Genomic DNA, 21,516 nt, shown 5'->3' with positions numbered 1-21,516 from the left:
GCTGTGTCATTTGTCTGGTACTTAACAAATGCTTCCCCGAAATGTTTCTATGAATATCTATAATGTTTGCATCAGACTTAAAATAATTATCATTAAATAATAAAAATACTTTTAATATCACTCATAATATAACATAACATGATTGGTATCACCCATTTTTTTTATATTAATTAGTAAAAATTTGCATATATTGAATTTATTAAGCCATGTGAATATTTATTAGTAACTTGTAATTTGAAGATGGAAAAGAAAAGTACAAAAAAACTTATTAAATTAGTATCTTGTCATGTGTTATATTGCCTTGGGTAAAAAAAAATTCTCATCACCACATAACTTCTTAAATTTAAATTTCAAAGCTAAATAAAAATATATTTTCAAATTGGGAAAGATCTTATGTTTAGTGGGATAAATGATTAATATGCACTAAAAAAATGTTGAATTTGAAAAAATAGTTCGTCAATTAAAGAAACAAATCCTAGTTCTTGATATATAAAAACAAATCGATAATGCTGCATTGCTACAAGAACAAGTTATTTTAATAATTAAATTTTACAAAATTACTTTAATAATTTATTAGCATAATAAAAATTAGAAAAAAATATACAAAAAAATTTGATTAAACTTGATAAAAAAAATAACTGTTTCAATACAGAATACATTCTTGATTGTTCAAAACTAGCGGTAACAACGGTTTTCTATAGAAAGGTCTTCCTAAAATGAAAAAGTGATCCCACCCGAGAAACTGGAGACGCTTTGAGTGCGTTTGTATGTTGGTAACTTGGTGGTCTCTACCGTTTTTGTTGACCTTTTATATATGTCATACGGCTGAATGAGACAACCCTTTAAAAAAAGTTGTTTCATGCATCAAGATGTGAGTCTCCCCCTTGCATCTTGATGTCAGTCTCCTTTAAATATTAATAAATTCCCCTTGCATCTTGATGCGAGTCTCCCTCCTAAATTTAATTATCAATATATATTATGCTAAACAACCATTGAAGTTAGAATATTAATTAATTGTTTTTTGTTATATAGGGATAAGTCCAAAAGTAAAAAAAAAAAAAAAGGTTCAAAAGAAAAAGAACTATTATGTCCAGCCGTGGGGGCAATTTTAAGTATATTTTCAAAATTTTAAATGAAAGGATTTATGCAATCATTATAGTTATAGTTAAACGTATAATTCTTTATTTTAGAAGTTATTTATGTTTATCTGTTTTGATAAATGAAAAACATTTTTTTTGTTATCTTGACAAACATATCACTATGATTATGGTTTCACGAATAGACATATTTCGTTGGATCATATATATTTTCGATATACTATTTTGTTTGATGAATGAACAAAATAAAATAGCTTTGATAGAGGGTTTTTTAAATATTGGTAAACATTTGGTATAATGCGTGATTATAATGTGAATGTGATTACTTAGAAGTACAATAAATACTAAGGTATTATATGAATCTCAAGTATTATATGAATCTGTATCATGACAATATTTTTTATTGTGTCTAATATCCAATCAACTTACATGTCCAACGTTATTATGTCAAATCAGGAAAATAAAATAAAAATATAATATTAAAACACATATGCATCATATACACAAGTAACAATACTAGTAAGTAGGGCTGAAAGTGAATCAAGTCAGCTCATGAGTCAGCTTAAACTCGACTCATTAATAGTTCGATAAGTTGAGTTCGTGAGCTGATGAACCGAGTTTGAGTCTGAAATTGAGCTCATAAATTAAATAAATCGAGCTTGAACTTGGATAAGCTCAACTCATTAGCACGTGAACTGACTCGATTATATATATAATAGTAATATATAATTTTATATATATATTAATGCTCTTATTTAAAATTTTATAATTATTTTTTATATGATTTTAATGTAGGACATAAATAAAAAAATCATAATGAATAGATACACTATATAAAATAAATATTTTTTAATATATATAAGTTATAATTTATTGATATATAATAAATTATGTTTCTATTATTTAAGTTAACTCGTGAGTTTAAGTCAGCTCATGAGTTTTTGGTGAGCCAAACTTGAGCTTAAGAAATAGGCTCGAATATTAATGAGCTGAGCCGTGTGAGCCAAGCTTAATTTTCGTAAGCCGAGCTTGAGTTTTGTCTAGCTCGACTCAACTCGGGTCAGTTCCAGCCTTACGGGCAAGCTAGTAAAAATCGCGGAGATTGAAAAATCGGAGCTAGTAAAGGCATCTGCTCCCAAGTCCATATTTGGAGGAGAAATAGCGGATCATCTATGTCCTTACAATCAAAACATGTTGTTCGACACAATGATCGATACAGATAGACAAGACATGCCGAACCCCAACTGAATTCTCGTATCCAGTCGAAGTTACTGAGCAATGGTTGAAATTTTCAATGGACTCAAGTGCTACATTTATCACAGAACAAGGTCATACCAAACAGTAACATAATGTGAGCTTTGATATACCTTTGTATGGCAATTTCAGTCAAGTCTAGACCACTTTTATATCTCTTAAACTACGTCAACTTAATAAAACTTTTCTAACAATTCCTCTTTGTGAGTGCATTTGTAAATTGATCTGTGCAGTCTTCTGCTAGGAGACTGCAACTGCTTATCGTTAACCTTGACTCTGGCATACCATCACTTTCAAAGACCAACAATCATTGCTACATCCTCCAAAGTCATGGTGTAATCACCAGTCGGAAGATCAAAGGAATGTATATTGGAATGTCATCTTTCAACCAAGATTATCAACATTGTCAAATGCTCTTGTATTCTTTCAATGCGAGATTGTGACCAAACACAGTCTCATTTAAAAGTTCAACAGCAATTGGATCACAGACTTTCGGCACGTTTAGATGTTTAAATTCTAATAATGTTAAACCCTGATAAACAAACAAAAAAATTACCATAAGAAATAAATTATTTGGCATATTACAAAATATGAACACGTGCACAATTACTAAATAGAAACTAACATTTTAATAAAAAAAAACTTAACAAATTCAAAAGCACATGATTTTATACTATACAATATCAAAATAGATAAACATCAAAACTTAATAATTTTAAAAAATTTTTCAAAAATCTGAGTCGTTAACTTTGTCTACTCTAGTAAATTCCATTGACAATGGGAAGCCATGCTGACCTTATTGAGCATCAGCAACGACATTCTCTATGAGAAAAGGAGGAGATCATAGGATTTGATGATGCAGATATTAAAGTAGGGATTGATAAATGTTCACGAAGTCTAATGGGAAGAGTAATGGCTGAGCGGCTCTTTAGTGCAAAGACTATGAAATCTGCATTATATGCAATTCGGGGTCAGCTAGAGGGTTTCAAGGTACAGAGCTAGGAAGGAAATATTTTCCAATTCTATTTTGATAATGAAGTTGATGTAATCAGGATGAAAATGGCAAATGGGTATACCATGGTTTTTTAAAAATTTCATTATCAATATTAAAGGATGAAAACAAGAGGAAACGGTGAAAGGTAAGAATTTCGCTAATGTCCCTATTTGGATTCAATTATGGGGACTCCCTGAATATTGCAAAATAAAAGAGCTAGGGAAAAAGGTGGAAAGGGCTTACGACGATATTATTGACGTGGACATATTTCAAATATGCCGGGAGGATGAGAAAATACTAAAGGTGCATGTCCAGATGGATGTTACGAAGCCACTGAAGAGAATCATCAAGATGACAGTCTTTGATTAGAAAGTTTTTGAAGTGCAACCAAGGTACAAGAGAATTGAAATTTAAGGGTGTCAAAGCTTTCAATCTAGCTACGTAAGGTAAGCAGGGATGGAGAATGCAGACAAAGCTTAACTTATTATTCACTAGGTCTATAATAGTAAGTATTTTAGATATTATGAATTCTTAAAATCATCCTAGAACTAATCCCTCTTGGGGTTGGCAAAGCTTATGGAAGGGAAGGAAGGTTCTGAAAAAAAAGTTAAATGGAGGGTTGGCAATGGGCAAACTATGAGGATATAGGAGGATTCTTGGATAAAAAATCAACCAGCTCTATCTGCCTAAATAGTTCCAGCCATTGACCCACAACTAATATGGGTTAATTAACTCATAACAGCAAACAAACAATAGAACCAACAACTCATAACATAACAGTTCAGTGCAAAATTTTGCAAGCCATTCTAAAGACTGAAATTGAAGAAGGAAATGATCTTGTTACCTGGCCACAGGAGAGAGGAGGAAGCTACACAGTGGCTTCAAAATATGCTTTGGCTCACTAGTTCTATCATCCTTCATTTGAACTGATTCCAATACAACGCCAACAAAAGAAGGTCTGAAAATCAATTTAAGGGTGAAATCTTCAATAGACATCGTGTTTTGGAATTGGCTAGGAAAAAGGATTCGGATTTTTAGAACTGCTGGAGATCTTAAAGAGCATTGCGAAGCAGATGGTGGAATAAAGAAGATGCTCAAAACTTTACTCTTTGCTCTTTCCTTTTGGTTGTCTTAATTCTATTTTATTATTTTTTGAAAAATTTCAATTTTTCCATTGTATGAGGTCAAATGTAGAACCAAAAATCCAATTTTCACTGAATGAAAGTCTACCTTTGTTAAAAACGATTATACTAATTAATTATTAACATGACTACAATTCAAAAAAATTAGTCTACCAATTATACTAATTATTACTAAACATAAATATGAAGTTCTATTTTAATTACTACAAAAACTTTTTTACTTTCATACATATTATAACCATTTATGATGGCAATATATAAAACAGAAATTTTAGGCGTCCAAGCATCTTTTAAACTAAGCTTTTAACTAAGTCCTCGTGAGTTTTTTTTTCTTTCGTACACAGGCAGACGCTCTTTTTCATCTTTCTCCTCTTTGTTATCGTCTCCATTTAAAAAAAATTTACAAATTCGTTGTTTACTAAATATAAATGAATTTTATTTTATTTTTTATTTTAAATAAAAATTAAATTTTATAATTTAAAAAATTTAAAATAAAAAATTTGTTTTTTTTTAATTTTAAATTTTTTAAAAAATATTTTAATTTTTATTCACTGGATAATGATACATCCGGATTGTTGACTTTTTTTTGTTATTGGACTTATTCACAAATTAAGAATAAATTAATTTTAAAAATAAAATTTTTTTATTTTTTTATTTATTGAATATTGTTGTCGTCATATTCTTTTTCTTTTGCACGCTTCTTTCTTCAATGTCGTTATCGTCGTCATTGTCGCCATCAATATTGTTGTTCATTAATTTCTTCTTCTCTTTTTTTTCTCTCCATCCTCCTTTATTATCATTATCCTCTTCTTCTCTTATAAATGTTCAAAAAATTAGAGTACATAAATTTTAGTGTACAACATAAAAATTTTAATATGAACACAAAATTTTTTTAAGAATCACATGTTCAAAGCATTGACACCGTAAAATATGCATAACATATAAATTTTGGTGTACAACACAAAAATCTTGATGCATAGGATAGAAATTTTGATGTGAAGCATACAAATTTTTGGAGGATTACATACCTAAAATATTGACTCACCCAACTAGCAAAACATATTCGCAACAAAAATTTGTGTTATGTGCAAAAATTTGTGTGATATATGAAAAAAATTATGTGCTATATACAAAAATTTGCATACTGTACCAATGAAATACGCACAATACATAAATTTTTGTGTACAATACAAAAATTTTAGTGCATAACCTAGAAATTTTGATGTACTATACAAAAATTTTTAAAGGATTATATACTTAGAACATTGCCTCACCTAACTTACAAAATATATTCAGAATAAAATTTTGTATGCTATGTACAAAAATTAATGTGCTATATACAAATATTTATGTGCTATATGCAAAAAATTGTATTCTATATCGATAAATTTATGTTAAGCGTAAAATTTTTTATGTTATGCTTCGAAAATTTATATGCTATATCAATAAATTTTTATATTCTCCAATAAAAATTTATGTGCTACAAAAAACACAAAAAAATGACGTATGTACATATTTTTTTTTGCTAAATTTATATCAATTTAGTTGAATTTAATTACAAAAATATTCATACCGTCATACAGGGGCGGAGCTTAGTTAAGACAAGGGGGGCCATGGCCCCCAAACTTTTGTTAAAAAATTAGCAATACTTCTTCAGAAAATTAGATATTTTTTATTTATATAATTTAATATTATTTTATATTTTACTATTTATTTAATTTAATTTTTTATATGATAAAAAAATATTAAAATATTCAATAAGTATTGATATTATTGTCTTTGTATAAATTGATAAAAAAATTTAATAAATATTATTAATTTTAATATTTGTCTTTCTAACTTCTTTTTTACATATTTTATAGGATATATATTCAAATTTTTATATAAAATAATCATGAAAAATCAAAAAATTAATGTATTTTTAAGAGAAAGGCTAATATTCAAGAAGGGGAATATATAACTTTTACAATATTAACACCTAGAGATAGTTTTTTTACTTTAATAAATCACGAAAAAAGTGAGATACAACCTTCAAAAGTTCAAAGAGTTATATCAGATGAGTTTGATCTTAATTATTTGGAACGAGATCTTAAAAAAGGTTTTAAATTTGGCAATATCACCCAAATCAAAGAGATGAGGTTAGACGAGCTTATCTTAAATGAGATTCATATCAAAAGTATCTTGATAATTATCTTCTATCTTGTCCCCCAAAATTTTGTTTCAAGCTCCGCCGCTAATACATATAATATCACTATATATAAAAATCATACTAATCATGATGATTCTGATCTTAACATTTTGGAAGCAATAGAATTTAGATTTGGCATGTTCATTGATAATTTGATATGCTTGCAAAAGTTCCTTATTTATTCGCAACAAGGAAATTATATATAGCAAGTGCATTATAAGAATTTTTTTTTCTCTATATATTAGAAAAAAAATAAATGAATATGATTTCTAATGTCCGAAAGTCATCATTCTTTTGTTTTTAACTCAGTCAAATAAATTTTCACAAAGGTCCCCACATAATCTTCTTATGAATATGAACTTACTTTTTTTTTTTGGTGACTTAATATGAACTTACTTTACAAACAAATTGGATATTCTTTTAAAAAAAAAAGTATCTCACATAATCTAAAATCTTATCTAATCACATCAATTTTATTATTAATCTTAAATACATAAAAAAAATTATTCTACATATTCTAACATTATAACTAATCACATAACTTTTTTATACTTAAACATATTAAAAAAATTACAACATTAATAACTAACATTTTAACTAAATTAAAATTTTAAACTATACTAATTAATATTAATAGACCAAACATAACTCTTTAAACAATATTAACCAACACTAATTAACACTAAAACTAATCATAACTAATATTAAAAAAATTACTTACATATATTAGATAATATAAAAATTTATAATATATTTTTCAGATTTAGTGAGATGACGTATCATCATTTTTATGTCTCTTCTTTTAATTTTTTGAGCTAGACCACAATGAAGGGAATTTTTTTTTGTTAAACTAAGACATTAAAAATGAAAGTGAAACTTAGTTGAAGTTAAAAATGAATGAATAATTTCGTGGTTAAATTACACAGTTAGTCCTATACTTTCAGTGAAATTACAAATTGGTCCCCACAGTTTAAAAGTTTGTAATTGGGTCTCTGAAAAAAATTAAAATTTGTAATTGGGTCCCTACCACCGTTTGATTTAACAGAATATTCGGCAGCATATTCACCCCCTTGAGCATGTGAGTTGCACGTGCAATAGCTGGAATGACAAATGACTCGTTATTTCTTTCTTCCAAAATTTGTAATGACAAAAAACCCACTGAGACCCTTCATTATCTTCGCGCTTCATTTCCAGTATAATATTTCTCTACTCATGCTTTCCTTCCATTGTTGGAATTGATTGTTGAGTGTGGTTCGAATTGTATGGAGTTGCTGACTGATTGACATTGTTGACAGCTGAAGAGTAAAATTTGCAAGAGAGCAACACTAAAATAGGTAAGAGTTTCTAACCCCCAGTCCATACACATCTGTGAATTGAATATTATGGTTTGACTCCTTTTTTTATTTTTATTTTTCCAGTTGAGGTTAGAGTATCTACTGTATTTAGGATTTCTGTGATAAATCTTTTTTTTGTAGTGATGGGAGATTCTGTGTTTACTGTTGATCTCCACCATGGTGGTCAGATGGTTAGTAGAAAAGGAGGGAAAGAATACCTTGGTGGAATGGTAATGGAAGGGTTGCAGTTTGAGTTAGATGAGTGGTCGTTACAAGAAATTGTTGCAGCAGTGAAAGAAATTGGATACACAGGCAATGCTAAAATTTGGTGGAATGAACCTGGAGTTGCATTGAAGGATGGTCTTAGGGAGTTGAAGTCTGATGGAGATGCAATGAGAATGGATAAGTTTGTAGTGGAACAAGAAGAAAGAGGTATCCTAGATATAATGAAGCTGACATGAGTGTTGATTATGAGTTTCAGTTGGGAATTGAGTTTAATTCTATTGCTGAGTTTAAAGAGGTTATTAAGGAACATGCATTGTTGAATGGAAGTGACATTAGACATGTCAAGAACGATCAGGTTAGATGCAGAGTCAAATGTAACAGTTTAGGAGGAGAGTGTCCATAGATGGCATTTGCAAGTGGAGTAGGAAAATCTGACTGTGTTAGGCTGAAGACATTGAAGAGGAAGCACACTTGTAGGAGGAATTACAGTGGTCGTCTTGCGTCCAGCAATTGGATTGCAAAGAAAATCACCAATAACTTAAGTAGAGGAGAAGATATGAAGCTGGGCGCTGTAATTCAAACAATTCAAGATAAATACATAGCAAATATATCTGTATGGAAGGCTTATTGGGCAAGAAGAAAGGCAAAGAAAGTTGTGCATGGGAAGGCAGTGCAGCAATATGGGAGGATCAGAGACTACTGTGCAGAGGTACTGAGAGCAAACCCTGGATCGACATTGAAGCTGAAGTTGGATAGACCCTATCCAACAAAGGTTTGTGCGAATATACATGTGTCTTGATGCTGTGAAGAAAGGGTTCCTGGCTGCTTGTAGGCCTATTATAGGACTGGATGGTTGCCATTTGAAGGGTGATCATGGACAACAATTGTTGGTTGCTGTGGGTAGAGATCCTAATGATATCTACTTTCTCCTGGTAGTTGCAGCAGTAGAGGCAGAGACTAAGGATTCATGGGCTTGGTTCTTGGAATTGCTACTTCAGAACATAGGCGACTTCACAAATAAAAAATGGGTCTTTATGTCAGACCAGCAAAAGGCAAGATAGCTAACTTTAGTTTTCTATGAATTTATTTTTATAATTTTCTATGAATTTCGTTCTTACTTCACTTGACCATTGATCTTTTGGCAGGGGCTGCTTCAAGTATTTCATGAAATGCTTCCGGGAGTGGAGCATCGGTTTTGCCTTCGACACCTATATGCCAACTGTAAGAAGGCTTTTGGGAGGGGTACACTTTTAAAGGACTTGATACTTTCTACTGCTAAAGCAACTTATGTGGAGGAGTGAAATAGAAAGATGGATCGTTTGAAAGAGGTAAATAGAGGGTATTATGACAAGTTGGCAGCCCTAGATCCTAAGGTATGGACTAAATCTCACTTCATTCATTATGCCAAGAGTGATATGCTAATGAACAACATATCTGAGGCTTTTAATGGACAAATTTTGGAAGCTCGCAACAAGCCCATTTTGACCATGTTTGAGTGGATTAGATGTTATTGAATGGGGATGTTTGCTGAGAAGAAGAAAAAGGGAGCTAAGTTCATAGGAAAAATACTGGCCAAGCCTATAAAGAGGTTAGATATCGTATATAGAAGGTCCATGGAATGGCAAGCTAGGTGGGCTGGAGATTTAAAGTATGAGGTTTCACATAAAAATAGGATGATTCAAGAGAGGTTTGTTGTAGATTTAGTAGCTGGTTCATGTAGTTGTAGGTTCTAGGGACTGGCTGGCATGCCTTGTCAGCATGCTTGTTCTGCAATCTTCATGAAAGGAGACAACCCTAAGGACTACTGCAGTAACTATTACACACCAGCAACATATCTGGCATGCTACGGGACAACACTCAATCCAATTAATGGTGAAAATATGTGGCCAAAGGTTGAACTTAACACAATTAGACCTCTAATTTTTAGGGTCAAGCTTGGAAGACCTAGGAGAGTAAGGATTAGAGAGCATGATGAGGATAGATCACAAACAAAATTGAGAAGGAGTAGAACATCAGTTACCTGCAGCAACTGTGGCCAATATGGACACAATAGTAGACATTATCCTAATCCAGACATATCAGGTATCTGCCTTTAAATCTTGGCTTCTTCATTGTAGTTTTATACTCTGTCACTTAGCCTATGTGCTCTTATTTTCAGGAAACAACCCTAGATCTCTGAAAGTGTTGCTCCTCAGGGTAGTGCTCCTGCACCTACTCCTCATGGTAGTGCCCCTGCTCCTACTCCTGCTGAAACTTTCACTGCTCCTTCTGCCACTATTAGCCAAAGAGAAAGGGGAAGAGGAAGGGGACGTGGCAGAGGAGGATCCAGATCTGGAAAGGCTAGATCTGCTACTCGTGCTGCTGTTGTTTCTCAGCTAGCACCTGCACCACCTGCATCAGCTATAACAAGTTTCACAATTCCACCACTGCCTGCACCAGCTCCAAGAAGTTCCACAGCTCCACCACTACCTCTTCCAGCAGCTCCACCACAACCTGCACCAACTCCAACAAGGTCCACAGCTCCACCACTGCCTAAGACAAAAAATTTTGGTGTAAGGCGCAGTGGAAGACTTAAGATAGGTGTGAGGAAGGCAAAAATTGGACCAAGTGAAACCATAGACCTCACAGCAGATTAGTTTTTTTTTTAAGTATTTAAGACTTAGTAGTATTAGTTTTTTGGCTGTGGCTGTGAACTTTATTATATCCTATGTCCATGTACTTTCAGTGGCTTATGAACCACTTTTGTCGAACACTATTTAGGATACTTGTTTTGTTTTATTGCTTTTGTTATGTTTGGCATGTGGCTTGCTGTCTTGGAGGGACCACTTTGACTATTATTTAATATGAATGTTAACTACTTTACTCTGTATTTTGTCTACTAGAACTTTTTGCAGGGATGATATGAATGCAAACAATTGTTCATAATCCCTTATCATTGATAAAAAAAGATGATTACATTCAGTACTAAACACTATACAGATACACTGTAGATACACTTTTTTGCCTAACTCATCAAATTCAGTTAAACCAATACACTGCAAATATTACCAACAACACACAAGTCAATATAATCTTCTGTAATTGTTTTTGCTTCTTCATGTCACTCTCCATTCTTCCAATTCATTGTTGGAGCAATGTAAAATCAGAATACAATCTTCTTACACTTGCTTCCATGCGTCCTATCTCTATATTTAATCTATCTATCTTTCTTTCTTGTGCCTTTATTAGTGTAGCATTCATAGATTCATCCAACCTTACAAAATCTCTAGCATGTTTTGAGCTCCCCTGTGTTTTATTTCTTTGTTGGGTGTATTCAGATTGAGCCCTAGCCTTGTCTTCTTTATCAATCCATTCAAAAAACTTGCATTTTCTACTGGGACAGGATATAAATCTTCTATTTGAGTTTATCACAGTACTGAAGGTTGGAAGTGTTAGCAGATCTCCACAAAAGCAGTGAGTCCTTCTCTCCTTTCTCGTCACCTCTTCCTCTCCATCAATCCACTCAAAAAAATTACACTTTGGTAATTTACAATAAGCAACAAATCTCCTACCTGGGCTGTTCATAGACGACGAGGAGAGCACCACCATCTCTTCCCCACAGAAGCATCGATGGCTTCTCTTGTTCATACTCCTGGATGTTGAGCTTCCTTCGGACAACTAGTTTGGGTCCATTACAGCTCGAAAAAATCCTTCAACCCTAACAAAGATACTGGATACAGATACTAGAGATACGTTATGAGAGATCGTTATCTTCTCTTTCAAATTGACTCTTTAGAACATTGATTCATAAGGGCATTTTGGTAAAAAAATAACATTTAACGTTTCCATTCACGCTAAACGTTAATGGGGACCCAATTACAAATTTTAATTTTCTTCAGGGACCTAATTATAAACTTTTAAACTGTAGGGACCAATTTATAATTTCACTGAAAGTGTAGGGACTAATTGTGTAATTTAACCTAATTTCGTTGGTACGAGTATAGTGCAACGAGTCAAAGAGCATCCACCCAAGATACGTGCATGATCGACACATGTTTGGACAGTTGAGAATTTGCTTCTAGTGCCTAACAACGCACCTCCTGCGCATTTGTTGTGATTTTATAAAAAAGCCTTTCTTCTTCTCCTTCCAATTACAGCGTTGCCTCCAGTTTTTTTCCTCCAAAATACGAAGTTGTCTCCACTTTATGGGTTTGTTGGGTGGAGACAACCATTTTAGCCCAAACTTTTTTTCTCATAATGTTGAGTTAATAAGTAGCTAACGTGAGTCACTTATTAAAAATTGGAGGTTCAAATTGAGTCAATTAAAATTTTAGGAGCGAAATTGAATCTGTTTCCAAATTTTAGGGACCATTTTAAGTATTAACTCCATAATAATAGATTATTCAATTATTAATTTCATATAAAGACAAATTGCGTGTAAATTTTCACCTTAACAATTATAGTTTTGAATCATCACATAGTTTTGAACCATCACATGGTTTGACTTTACATACCTTTAGATCAAGCCTCATTAATTAAAATCTAATGGTTAAAACTCGACTAAATTCCTATTTTGATCCCTAAGATTCATACGATTATCCATTTTGGTTCCTGAGATTCAAAATTACCTATAGTGGTTCTCCAGATTCAGGTTCGGATACCAATTCGGTCCCTCAACCCTTTCCAGCGATGACTCAACAAACAAAGTGCTGAAGTGGCACTCTTCTTGCTACGTGGACACTGTAATGATTAGTTGACGTGACAAGATTTGTATTTTAGACTTAATTTGGTCCCTGAAACCCTAACTTCTGCATCCTCCTCCTTCCCCTTCTTCTCCTAACTTATGCTCAAACAAAGAGAAAACATTCCCAAATATTCTAGTCTGAGAATACCCCATGACCATAATATTCCAAGAAACAACATCTTTCAACTCCATCCTTTCAAAAACCCTATTTGCTTGATCCATCTTACCACACTTGGCATACATGTCAACAATAGCATTTCCTACAAAAAACATCATTCATTAACCCACTCCCAACAACAAACTCATAAACTTGTTTCCCTTGCATTGAAGAACCTACAAAAGCAGAAACAGAAAATATGTCAACAAGGCTCATAAGATCTGGCGACAACCAATAATGAGTGGTCATTTTAACAAACAATTGATCTGTCGTATTTGTCTCAGAAGCACGAAAATAAGCTGACGCAATGAAATTCCAAGAGATCAAGTCCTGAATATCCCTTTGGCACAATTCATCAAACATGTTGCGCGCCGCCTACCGTACATGCCAACCACAGCATTACAAACAAAGACAATTAGAGTCGAAGTTAGATCGTAGAACAACAGTGTAAAGAGAAGTGCGGATAAAAAAAGAGAAAATATCACCACAAGCCTTAAAGACAAAAGGAAAGACGTAGTGGTCATAGAAGTATATATGTTCCTTTTTTAGTATGACTTTATGTTTAAAATAACCTTAATTATTAAATGAATCAAGGGAATGATTTTTCGACAAAGAAAGATGATCCAAAAAATAAGATATCGAAATGATTCTTTTATAAGAGAAAATGATCGATCGAAATGATCTGTCGATAAAAGAAGATAATTGTTTAAAAATATTAGATAGTAATTTAGCCAAATTTATTAAATTATCTAATAATTTTTAATCGTGTACTTTACATACCACCAACGTAAATTTTTACTTTAACAATTATGTTTCTATTTTCTAAACCATCACATGGTTTGACTTTTTAAACCGTTAGATCAAGCCTCATTAATTAAAATCTAATGGTTAAAACTGTTCAATTTTGTTTTGCGATAAAATTATCACAAGTTTCCGTCTAAACTGTTCAGTGTGATCCCAAATGATCCATTGTCCTGTTAGATTATTTAATGGTAATTAACATTTTGTTATGATGGTTTTAATGGTAATTAACATTTTGTTATGATGGTTTTTCTGGATTGTTTATCCAATCTTTTACTAGTTATATGCTTGAACTAGGGGACAAGACAACTATTTTATTAATGAAAAAGACAATGTATTGAGAATGTCATGTGTGCATCTTTAAGACATGAGTGGGTGTTTAAGAATTTTCAAATGGAGAGTGAAAGTCTAGAGGTGTGGTTGATGTCAATTAATCTAATATATTTTGTAATCGAGATCTAACTTTCAAATGGAGAGTGAAAGTCTAGAGGTGTGGTTGATGTCAATTAATCTAAAATGGCACTAAAATGTCACTGTCACACTCACACACTGACACACACTGAGCAATGGTCAGGACAAGATGTCATTATCACATAGTCTTGTTCAGAAGAGAACATCCATTAAGAAAGCGCAAGCAGTACAACAATCTCCAAGAAACTTTCCACCGTGCTGCACTTATGAAATTCCCGATATGCCCATAGTGCTTGGCTTCTATAAATATACCATCATCTGGCAATGGCATACATAATAATTCATATAATCCAAGTGTGCTTCTATGTGCATTTACTTTTCAAATTTAACTAAAATCTCGATTTTCTCTGCGTGCAAATGCGCTCTTCTCCGTGACCAATTCCATGCTCTTCAATTGAATTTGTCTCTGAATATGTTTTGACTTTTCATAAAATTCGATCATATCCAGAGTGATGTTATTTGGGTGCGAACTGAAGCAACGGAGTTTTGGTAATTTAGGGTTTGTCCATAGACAGGAACCAGCCAGGTTGGTGGGCAAGTGTTGGGCAAGCTTTCGAAGATTTAACCCTTTTAAATGAGTGATAGATAGCAAATTTTTGTTAACTCCACAAATCACCTCCAACCCCAATTTATTATTATTGACCAAAGTTATTCGGTTTGGCTCTTGCTTAAAGACAGATCCATCACTAAATCTTGCATTTCGACTATTTTTCTTGGAGCATTGAAGAAAACTTGTCAATAGCTGTTGCTGAGTTCATCAAATTGGCACCTACTCTTAGTTGGAGTTTTTGTGGACCTGTGATTAGCACTATGACAGACAGCAGTAGCACATACTCAACACCAGTCACAGAGAGGTAACCAAATTTACATTTAATAGAGATATAGTGTCTAATTTAATATCCAGTAACTTTTGAATTATATCAAGAATTCAAGATGTATTTCTTTATTTATAGATTTAGCTAAAAAGTGTCATAAGGGCATTGGTGAAACAGAATTTAAGGAGAAAGTCTTGGTTAAAAAGATTATGTTTTCTATTAAAATTTTCTATTTGTGTTAGCAAGACCCTTTATTTTATTTCTTATGAGTAAATTTGCAAATTTCCTTATTCAAGAATTTGATGGCAGTAACAAAGTATTTCTAATATCACTGCGGGATTAATGGCTTCTGCAGTGATGTTGTAAGTGCTACCAACAATGTATACATTTGCTTAATCACCTTGGAGTTAGGTTCCATAGCGATCAAGTATCAAGGCCTGACCAGCAATCCTTTCCAGGAACACATAGCAAGTTTGTTGATTTTCCTTGTGGCTACATTTTGCCATGTTGTTGGACTTAAAGCAACCAATAAAAACTTGCTTGCTACTATTATTAGACACTTTTCAGGTGTAATTGCGTGTGAAGCACTCCTGTTGATCCTTGTCGCTCAATTATTCAGGTGCATCATCATCAATATTCTTATTTCATTGGTAGTACTTTTGAACTACTATGAGGATGTCCGTAAACTGGTCATTGTATGTTTTGAGAGGATATTTAAATCAGAAACTTGGAGCAGGCTTAGCTGGAAAGGTTCCAATACTGCAAATCAAAGTGTTAACTCAGCTTCACAAGAAGGTTTATATGCTGAGGAAACAGAAATTCAAGAATTTGAGACCAGAGTTAGTTTAGAATGACTTATAGGATGGCAGGTCTTCATAAACCTCTTGGGATTGCTTAGACAACACTTGTAACAGTTCTATGTTATTGTCTTGATAGTATGTTCACCAAGGTAACCTGTGGTAAAATGTAGGCTTTCATTGCAAAAGTGTTCATCATAGAGTAGTCAGTAGAGTTTAAAGCTGTGAGCATACAGTAGTGATTAGTTTCTGCAAAAATTTATATTCTATCTTATTGTATAAAAGGATTTACAAGGCCACATGATACAGGCCTAGGTTCATGGTAGAGTAAAAGTTCTGTTTTGGAATTGATGAAGTATTCTCCTCTTAAATATAGACAATCTCTACAAATTGAGAGAAAACAAAAATCCAAATCAGAACATTATGACCAAAAAATCAAGATATCTATCATTCCTAGATCAGATATAAGGGGTTCATAGGTTGCCTCGGAGAGGCCCTTAGTTAGGATATCTGTTTCTTTGCATGCTTGATGGATTGTATTCCAAAGTGGCAGTCCAAAGCTCTAACTTCCACATGTTTGGTCTTATCAGCACATGTGCTTTTTGCATTACTAATAGTAGCTTTGTTGTCTTAGAGAATCTACTTCAGAGGACAATATCTTTGATGGCAATGCCAAAGGGGATAATTAGTTGACCATAAGCCATCACATAAGCTTCTCTCCCCTATTTGGGTCGAGCTTGTCAGACAAACGATCAAAAAAAAACTTCATAGGACGATGTTAGATGATTTTCAGTTTACTGAGTATCCTTTGGAGTCTTTTCAGAAATGTCAGAGGACAAAGCTTTGTACTTGTCGTTGCTTCCTCTAATTACTGACTATTTCTTATTCCTCCAAGGGACTAATTTCCCCGTGAATAGGAGCATTATCCCATTATCAATATTCTGTCTGTAACAGACACTTCCTAATCAGTATTCACAAACACTTGAATGCCTCTGCTCAAGTGTATTCTAAAATTTAAACATCTGTTGGGCATTCCCTTCAAGTAAACTGGTTGACAAGCGTTCATGTGGTATTTAACAGGATTTTCATGTCATGGCTTGCCATACTTGCAGCAAAGTTAACTTTTGACCTATCAGGATTTAGGTAGATTAATTTTCCCACAGGGATTTGCTTCCTGGCATTGGTTGAGGGTCAGCTGGTTTACGACCAACATATTAGTTTCTCTGAGTAGGTCCAGTGTATACTTTCTTTGGGATACTAAAATTCCAGTCCTCGATTGGGCGACCTCTGTTCCTGGTAAATATATCAGTTGTACTTGATCCTTGACTTAACATAACTCAACTAAAGCCTCTTAAGCCATCCGTTTCTTCTTGATCATCCCCTATAATGATAGTATCATTAACATAGATGAAGCTATCTTGCTTTCTTTAGAGTGTTGGACTGTTGGACAAGCATGGTGTGACTAATCTTTGTGTGAAGCTGTTTCCCTTGACCATTTTTGTTTTTAGCCTCTCACCAAATTTGAGGGGATTGCTCGAAGCCATATAGAGCTGTCTGTGGTCATTGTTTCTGCTACCTGTGGATTGCAGAACTGCAATCCCATTGAATGCACCTTACTCTCTTTTCTATTTTTTTACTTTATGGTTTATTGTTTTTAACAGAATGATATTGTTTTTCACTACCCAATGTGCTAGCATCACATTGTTCAACATCAAGACAGCTGACCATAATGTTGTCTGATTTCAGGATATGCCAATGTGCGCTGTTGTTGTGGTAAACAGGGATGATTCTTGCTTTGGTGTTCAACTTATTCCTCTTTTCTGCTATGAGAGTGAAGCATATTCAGCCTCAAATATTAACGGAGCTCAAACATTCAATGAACAGAGCTTATGTTGCGGAAGAAAGAAAATAGTAAGAAACTGGGCCTAGTAAGATGTTACTGAAATTTATTCAATTAAACTTTACTTCACATGGACTACTGACCTAATTAGCAATGGTTAGAAAGCATCTAGGATCTCTGGATTATCTGCCCTGTATTCAATCAATATATGAACATCCGATTGCTGCTAAGTTTGCTATCACACTTTATGTCCTGGAAACTCATTCTATCTGAGGATGAATGAGAATCTGTTAAGAGAAGCAAAATGTGGTCTGTGGTTAAATAAAATGTTTTTGAAGTACAAAATTATGATACATCAAGGGCAAAGATCGTTTTTCTTATTTCTCTTTTATGCAATATAGCACATGTTTAATAATTTCGAATATGTTGTGATTGTCTCTTCTTTGTACTGTTATTCAATTATTTGAATAATGTTGAAGGAAAAATGCATAATTTCCTGAACTAGAAGGATTGCATTCGATTGCTATTGACTTAAATATGATTAGAAAAACGTGTATACTTCTAAATGCTATATTTATCTGAACCTAAATGAAATGTAACTAATACCAAATGTACTGCATGTTCTGACCTGAATGAATTTGTTTGACTTAACTCAGTTGTTTCGCGCTTGATAGCCACAAATGGTACATATAACTTTTATGCAACTATGAATGTCTTTATAATTTACATTGATGTCTAAATTAATATTTCTTTGTACTAGTAATTACTTTTATGTGATGTAACGACAATACAACAGCACTTGTCCCAATAGGTGGGGTTGGTTATATGAATCAAAATATGTCATTGCGTCTTGTCATGTGTTGTAATAACAATATGTGAAAATATACCATATTTTTGAACTTCCATTCAATGTATGGTTTGGACTTCAGAGTACGTATTGGTGAATGTTTGACTATATTTCATAGACAAGTGAAATTGAAAGAAAGTGAGAAAATCTGCAAGAGTTTTCTGGAAAGGCAAATCTTGTTCTGGGAAGTACTTTGTTAGCAAGTCTGCAGGTTTATCAATTGAGGGAATATAAGATATGTGAAGTTTGTTTTATAAACTCTTTGCTTTAAGAAAAATAAGCTTAACTCCATCTGTTTTATCCTGGAGTGAAGCACTGGATTATGAATCAATTTGGTGCTTAAATTGTCACAATTATAGAATGTATGGTCATTAAATTTAAGGCTATATATAATATTGAAGGCCTTGAGTTGAGGCCACTGAGAAAGGCACTCATAAATCTGAAAAACTAACTTCAATGGGTGTTAATATTTGTTATGTTGTTATAGAAGACTTTGATGGTAGCCCACGAGTCTTGCCAAACATCATGCTTTGCAGAATTCAACAGTTTTGTTACTGAATTGAAATAGCACTGCTTAGTGATTGAAGATAGAAACATGCAGTAATATATTCTCGGACTTTAACCATTGCCACCTCCCCCAACCCTATTTTTCTCCCACAGATTCCAAGAATGTCATCTTGATGTGTGTTGAGACCTTTTTGCAGAACTGTGTCTTCTTCTTCTTTCACTACAAGGCTTCATCCCAGATTCTGAGCTGAAGTAAAATTGCCTGCTTTTAGCCTGTATTGTTGCTCCAGCCTTGTATTAGAACCATTTTTGCTGGTGCAAGTGTGTAGAATGTATGGTCTCAAAGATCAATGGATCTCTAGTACCATGCCACAGGAAACTGATAGGTTGGAGATTAGGTTCCTAGAAACAGAGAAGAGTATGTATCTGTGTCTTGCAGTTACTAAATGCTACAGCCAAGTTTGTTGCATTTAAGCACTGATGCATGAAGCATGCCAACTAAATCTGCAATGGTTGAGCAGAGTCCAGAGGCTCTGGATCATTCTTAATCTGGCAAAAATTTCTTGATCACCATTACTTCTGGAAAAACAATTCCTGTCTCACATTGTAGGCTTGTAGTAGAAGATGCATGATAATCTAGTCAAAGAAGCAGGTTGTGGTTAAGTTAGAATGTTCTTGAATTATGAACTTAAGAAAGGATGGCCAAAAATTGTTTTGCAAATATTTTTGTGAAATTTAGCATTTGTGTGATAATTTTCAATATGTTATTTTACTTGTTTGGCCTTATTGATGGAGTGAATGATGCTGAGGTAAAAAAGTGCAGTTTTCCTGAACATTAAAGATCTATAATGGAGTGGTTGTGCCTGCAATGAGATGAAAGATTTTAAATATTTGTTCTTTTAAGTACATGGTTTTCAATTGACCCTCAGTGATGCATCACTGTATTCGCCACCAGGTTTTGATATAAATAAACTTGTTCTCTCCAACTTCTTAGCTGTTTCTTACTCTTTTTTTCTTTGGATGATAAAAGAATTTCAATATGATGATGAGAAGGATAATACAAACTCGGGGTTAAGAGTTCCCCTATACAACAGCAAAATCCAAAAGCAAAAAGATATATATTGTGAGATTGTATTTCTAATGATTATTTTTTCTTCAAATGATATTTTTGAAATCTGCCGACTTACTTTTGTTTATATATGATGCAGAAATTAGAGTATTGGACTCATAGTTTTGGTTGGATGACTTCACAAGCTTTCCTGGTTCATAGCATGATTCATGGCACCCTCTGGTAAATTGTATCCCAAAGCTATACTTCCATTTCATCTCTCTGGAGTTAGCTTTGGTGGCTGTTTGTGTGCCAAAATTCAGGCACCAATCCTTTTCAGGCATGGTAGTCAAGTGTGCTAGCTGTATTCATAGCTATATTTTACCATGCCATTTCACCAGAAGCAATTTCAGCTTGATAGTTGCGATTTGCTTCCTCATGCTTCTTGAATGAATGCATGTGCGACTCTTTGGATGCTTGTTAATGAACAAAAGACTTTGTCTTCAACTCGAGATCGCAGTTTTCTTTGACATGTTAGAGAAAATTTCAAATAGACGCCTAATTCAATGACATGACATGTTTTTAACTGAGAAACTTGGGCGAAAAGCAGCAGCAGATTAAGTTGTGCAGTGTCTATTATTTGCAAGGAAATCCATATTGAAGAGGCTTTGCTGAGAAGCTCTTTTTGTTCTTGGTGATGTTGCTAGGTTAGAGGCAGAGCAGTAATTAGTCACTAGAACTACAAGAGAGCCATTGATTAGTTTGTTTCTGGTTGTTGGGTCTTTATGTGACACCAAGAAGTTTTGGCTAGTACCAGTTCTCCAGAGGTTTATACATGACTTGCATGTTGATTATGCTATATTAGATGATATTCACCCCTATCTTTGTTATTTCATAGCAATTCAGGGATTGCCATTTAGAATGATGTGGTTCTTTTGTAAATCTTTATTTCTTGTCTCTCTGACAATTCAAAGAATTAAGTTACTATTCACTAGTCTTTTGCAGTACACATGCATCTTTTTAAACGTCCTATTAGATGATTTAAGAGTAATTAACCTTTTATTTTATTTTATTTTCTTCATGTTATCACAATCTTGTACGTTTTGGAAGACTCAAATTCAAGTTTAGGAGCGTATATTAATATTACCACATCTTTAAGTAATTTATGGATATTCATATTTAATGTTTATGGAATTGATTAAGAGCTAGAGAGAGAATTGTGTTGATTATGAGAAGTGTATAAAACACATCTCAACTAACTTTAGCGCTAAAAATC

The 21,516-nt window shown here is 33.3% G+C and overlaps 1 protein-coding gene and 1 long non-coding RNA gene across 2 annotated transcripts; both read left to right on the top strand.

The window, feature by feature from the left end:
* The first annotated feature begins 9,544 nt into the window (after positions 1–9,544).
* Positions 9,545–10,870, top strand: LOC130974122 (vegetative cell wall protein gp1-like). The gene is made up of 2 exons (XM_057898878.1): positions 9,545–9,607; positions 10,406–10,870. The coding sequence occupies exons 1-2, from the start codon at positions 9,545–9,547 to the stop codon at positions 10,868–10,870; spliced, it is 528 nt and encodes a 175-aa protein (XP_057754861.1).
* A 3,818-nt stretch (positions 10,871–14,688) lies between these two features.
* Positions 14,689–21,264, top strand: LOC130979020 (uncharacterized). Its single transcript, XR_009086515.1, has 4 exons — positions 14,689–15,240; positions 15,557–15,820; positions 17,745–17,909; positions 20,401–21,264. It is a non-coding gene; the product is annotated as an uncharacterized LOC130979020 (long non-coding RNA).
* Positions 21,265–21,516: the final 252 nt, after the last annotated feature.

This window comes from Arachis stenosperma, chromosome 1, assembly GCF_014773155.1.
Source record: "Arachis stenosperma cultivar V10309 chromosome 1, arast.V10309.gnm1.PFL2, whole genome shotgun sequence".
NCBI lineage: Eukaryota > Viridiplantae > Streptophyta > Magnoliopsida > Fabales > Fabaceae > Arachis > Arachis stenosperma.
Note: the sequence above shows the minus strand (reverse complement) of the source record. Positions and strands in the feature narration are given on the sequence as shown.

Excerpts from the sequence above, each read along its gene's own strand:
- LOC130974122 (XM_057898878.1), top strand. The coding sequence starts at position 9,545 with ATGGATCGTTTGAAAGAGGTAAATAGAGGGTATTATGACAAGTTGGCA. Across the intron at positions 9,608-10,405 it reads TGGCAGCCCTAGATCCTAAG|ATCTCTGAAAGTGTTGCTCC; the intron begins GTATGGACTAAA and ends AAACAACCCTAG.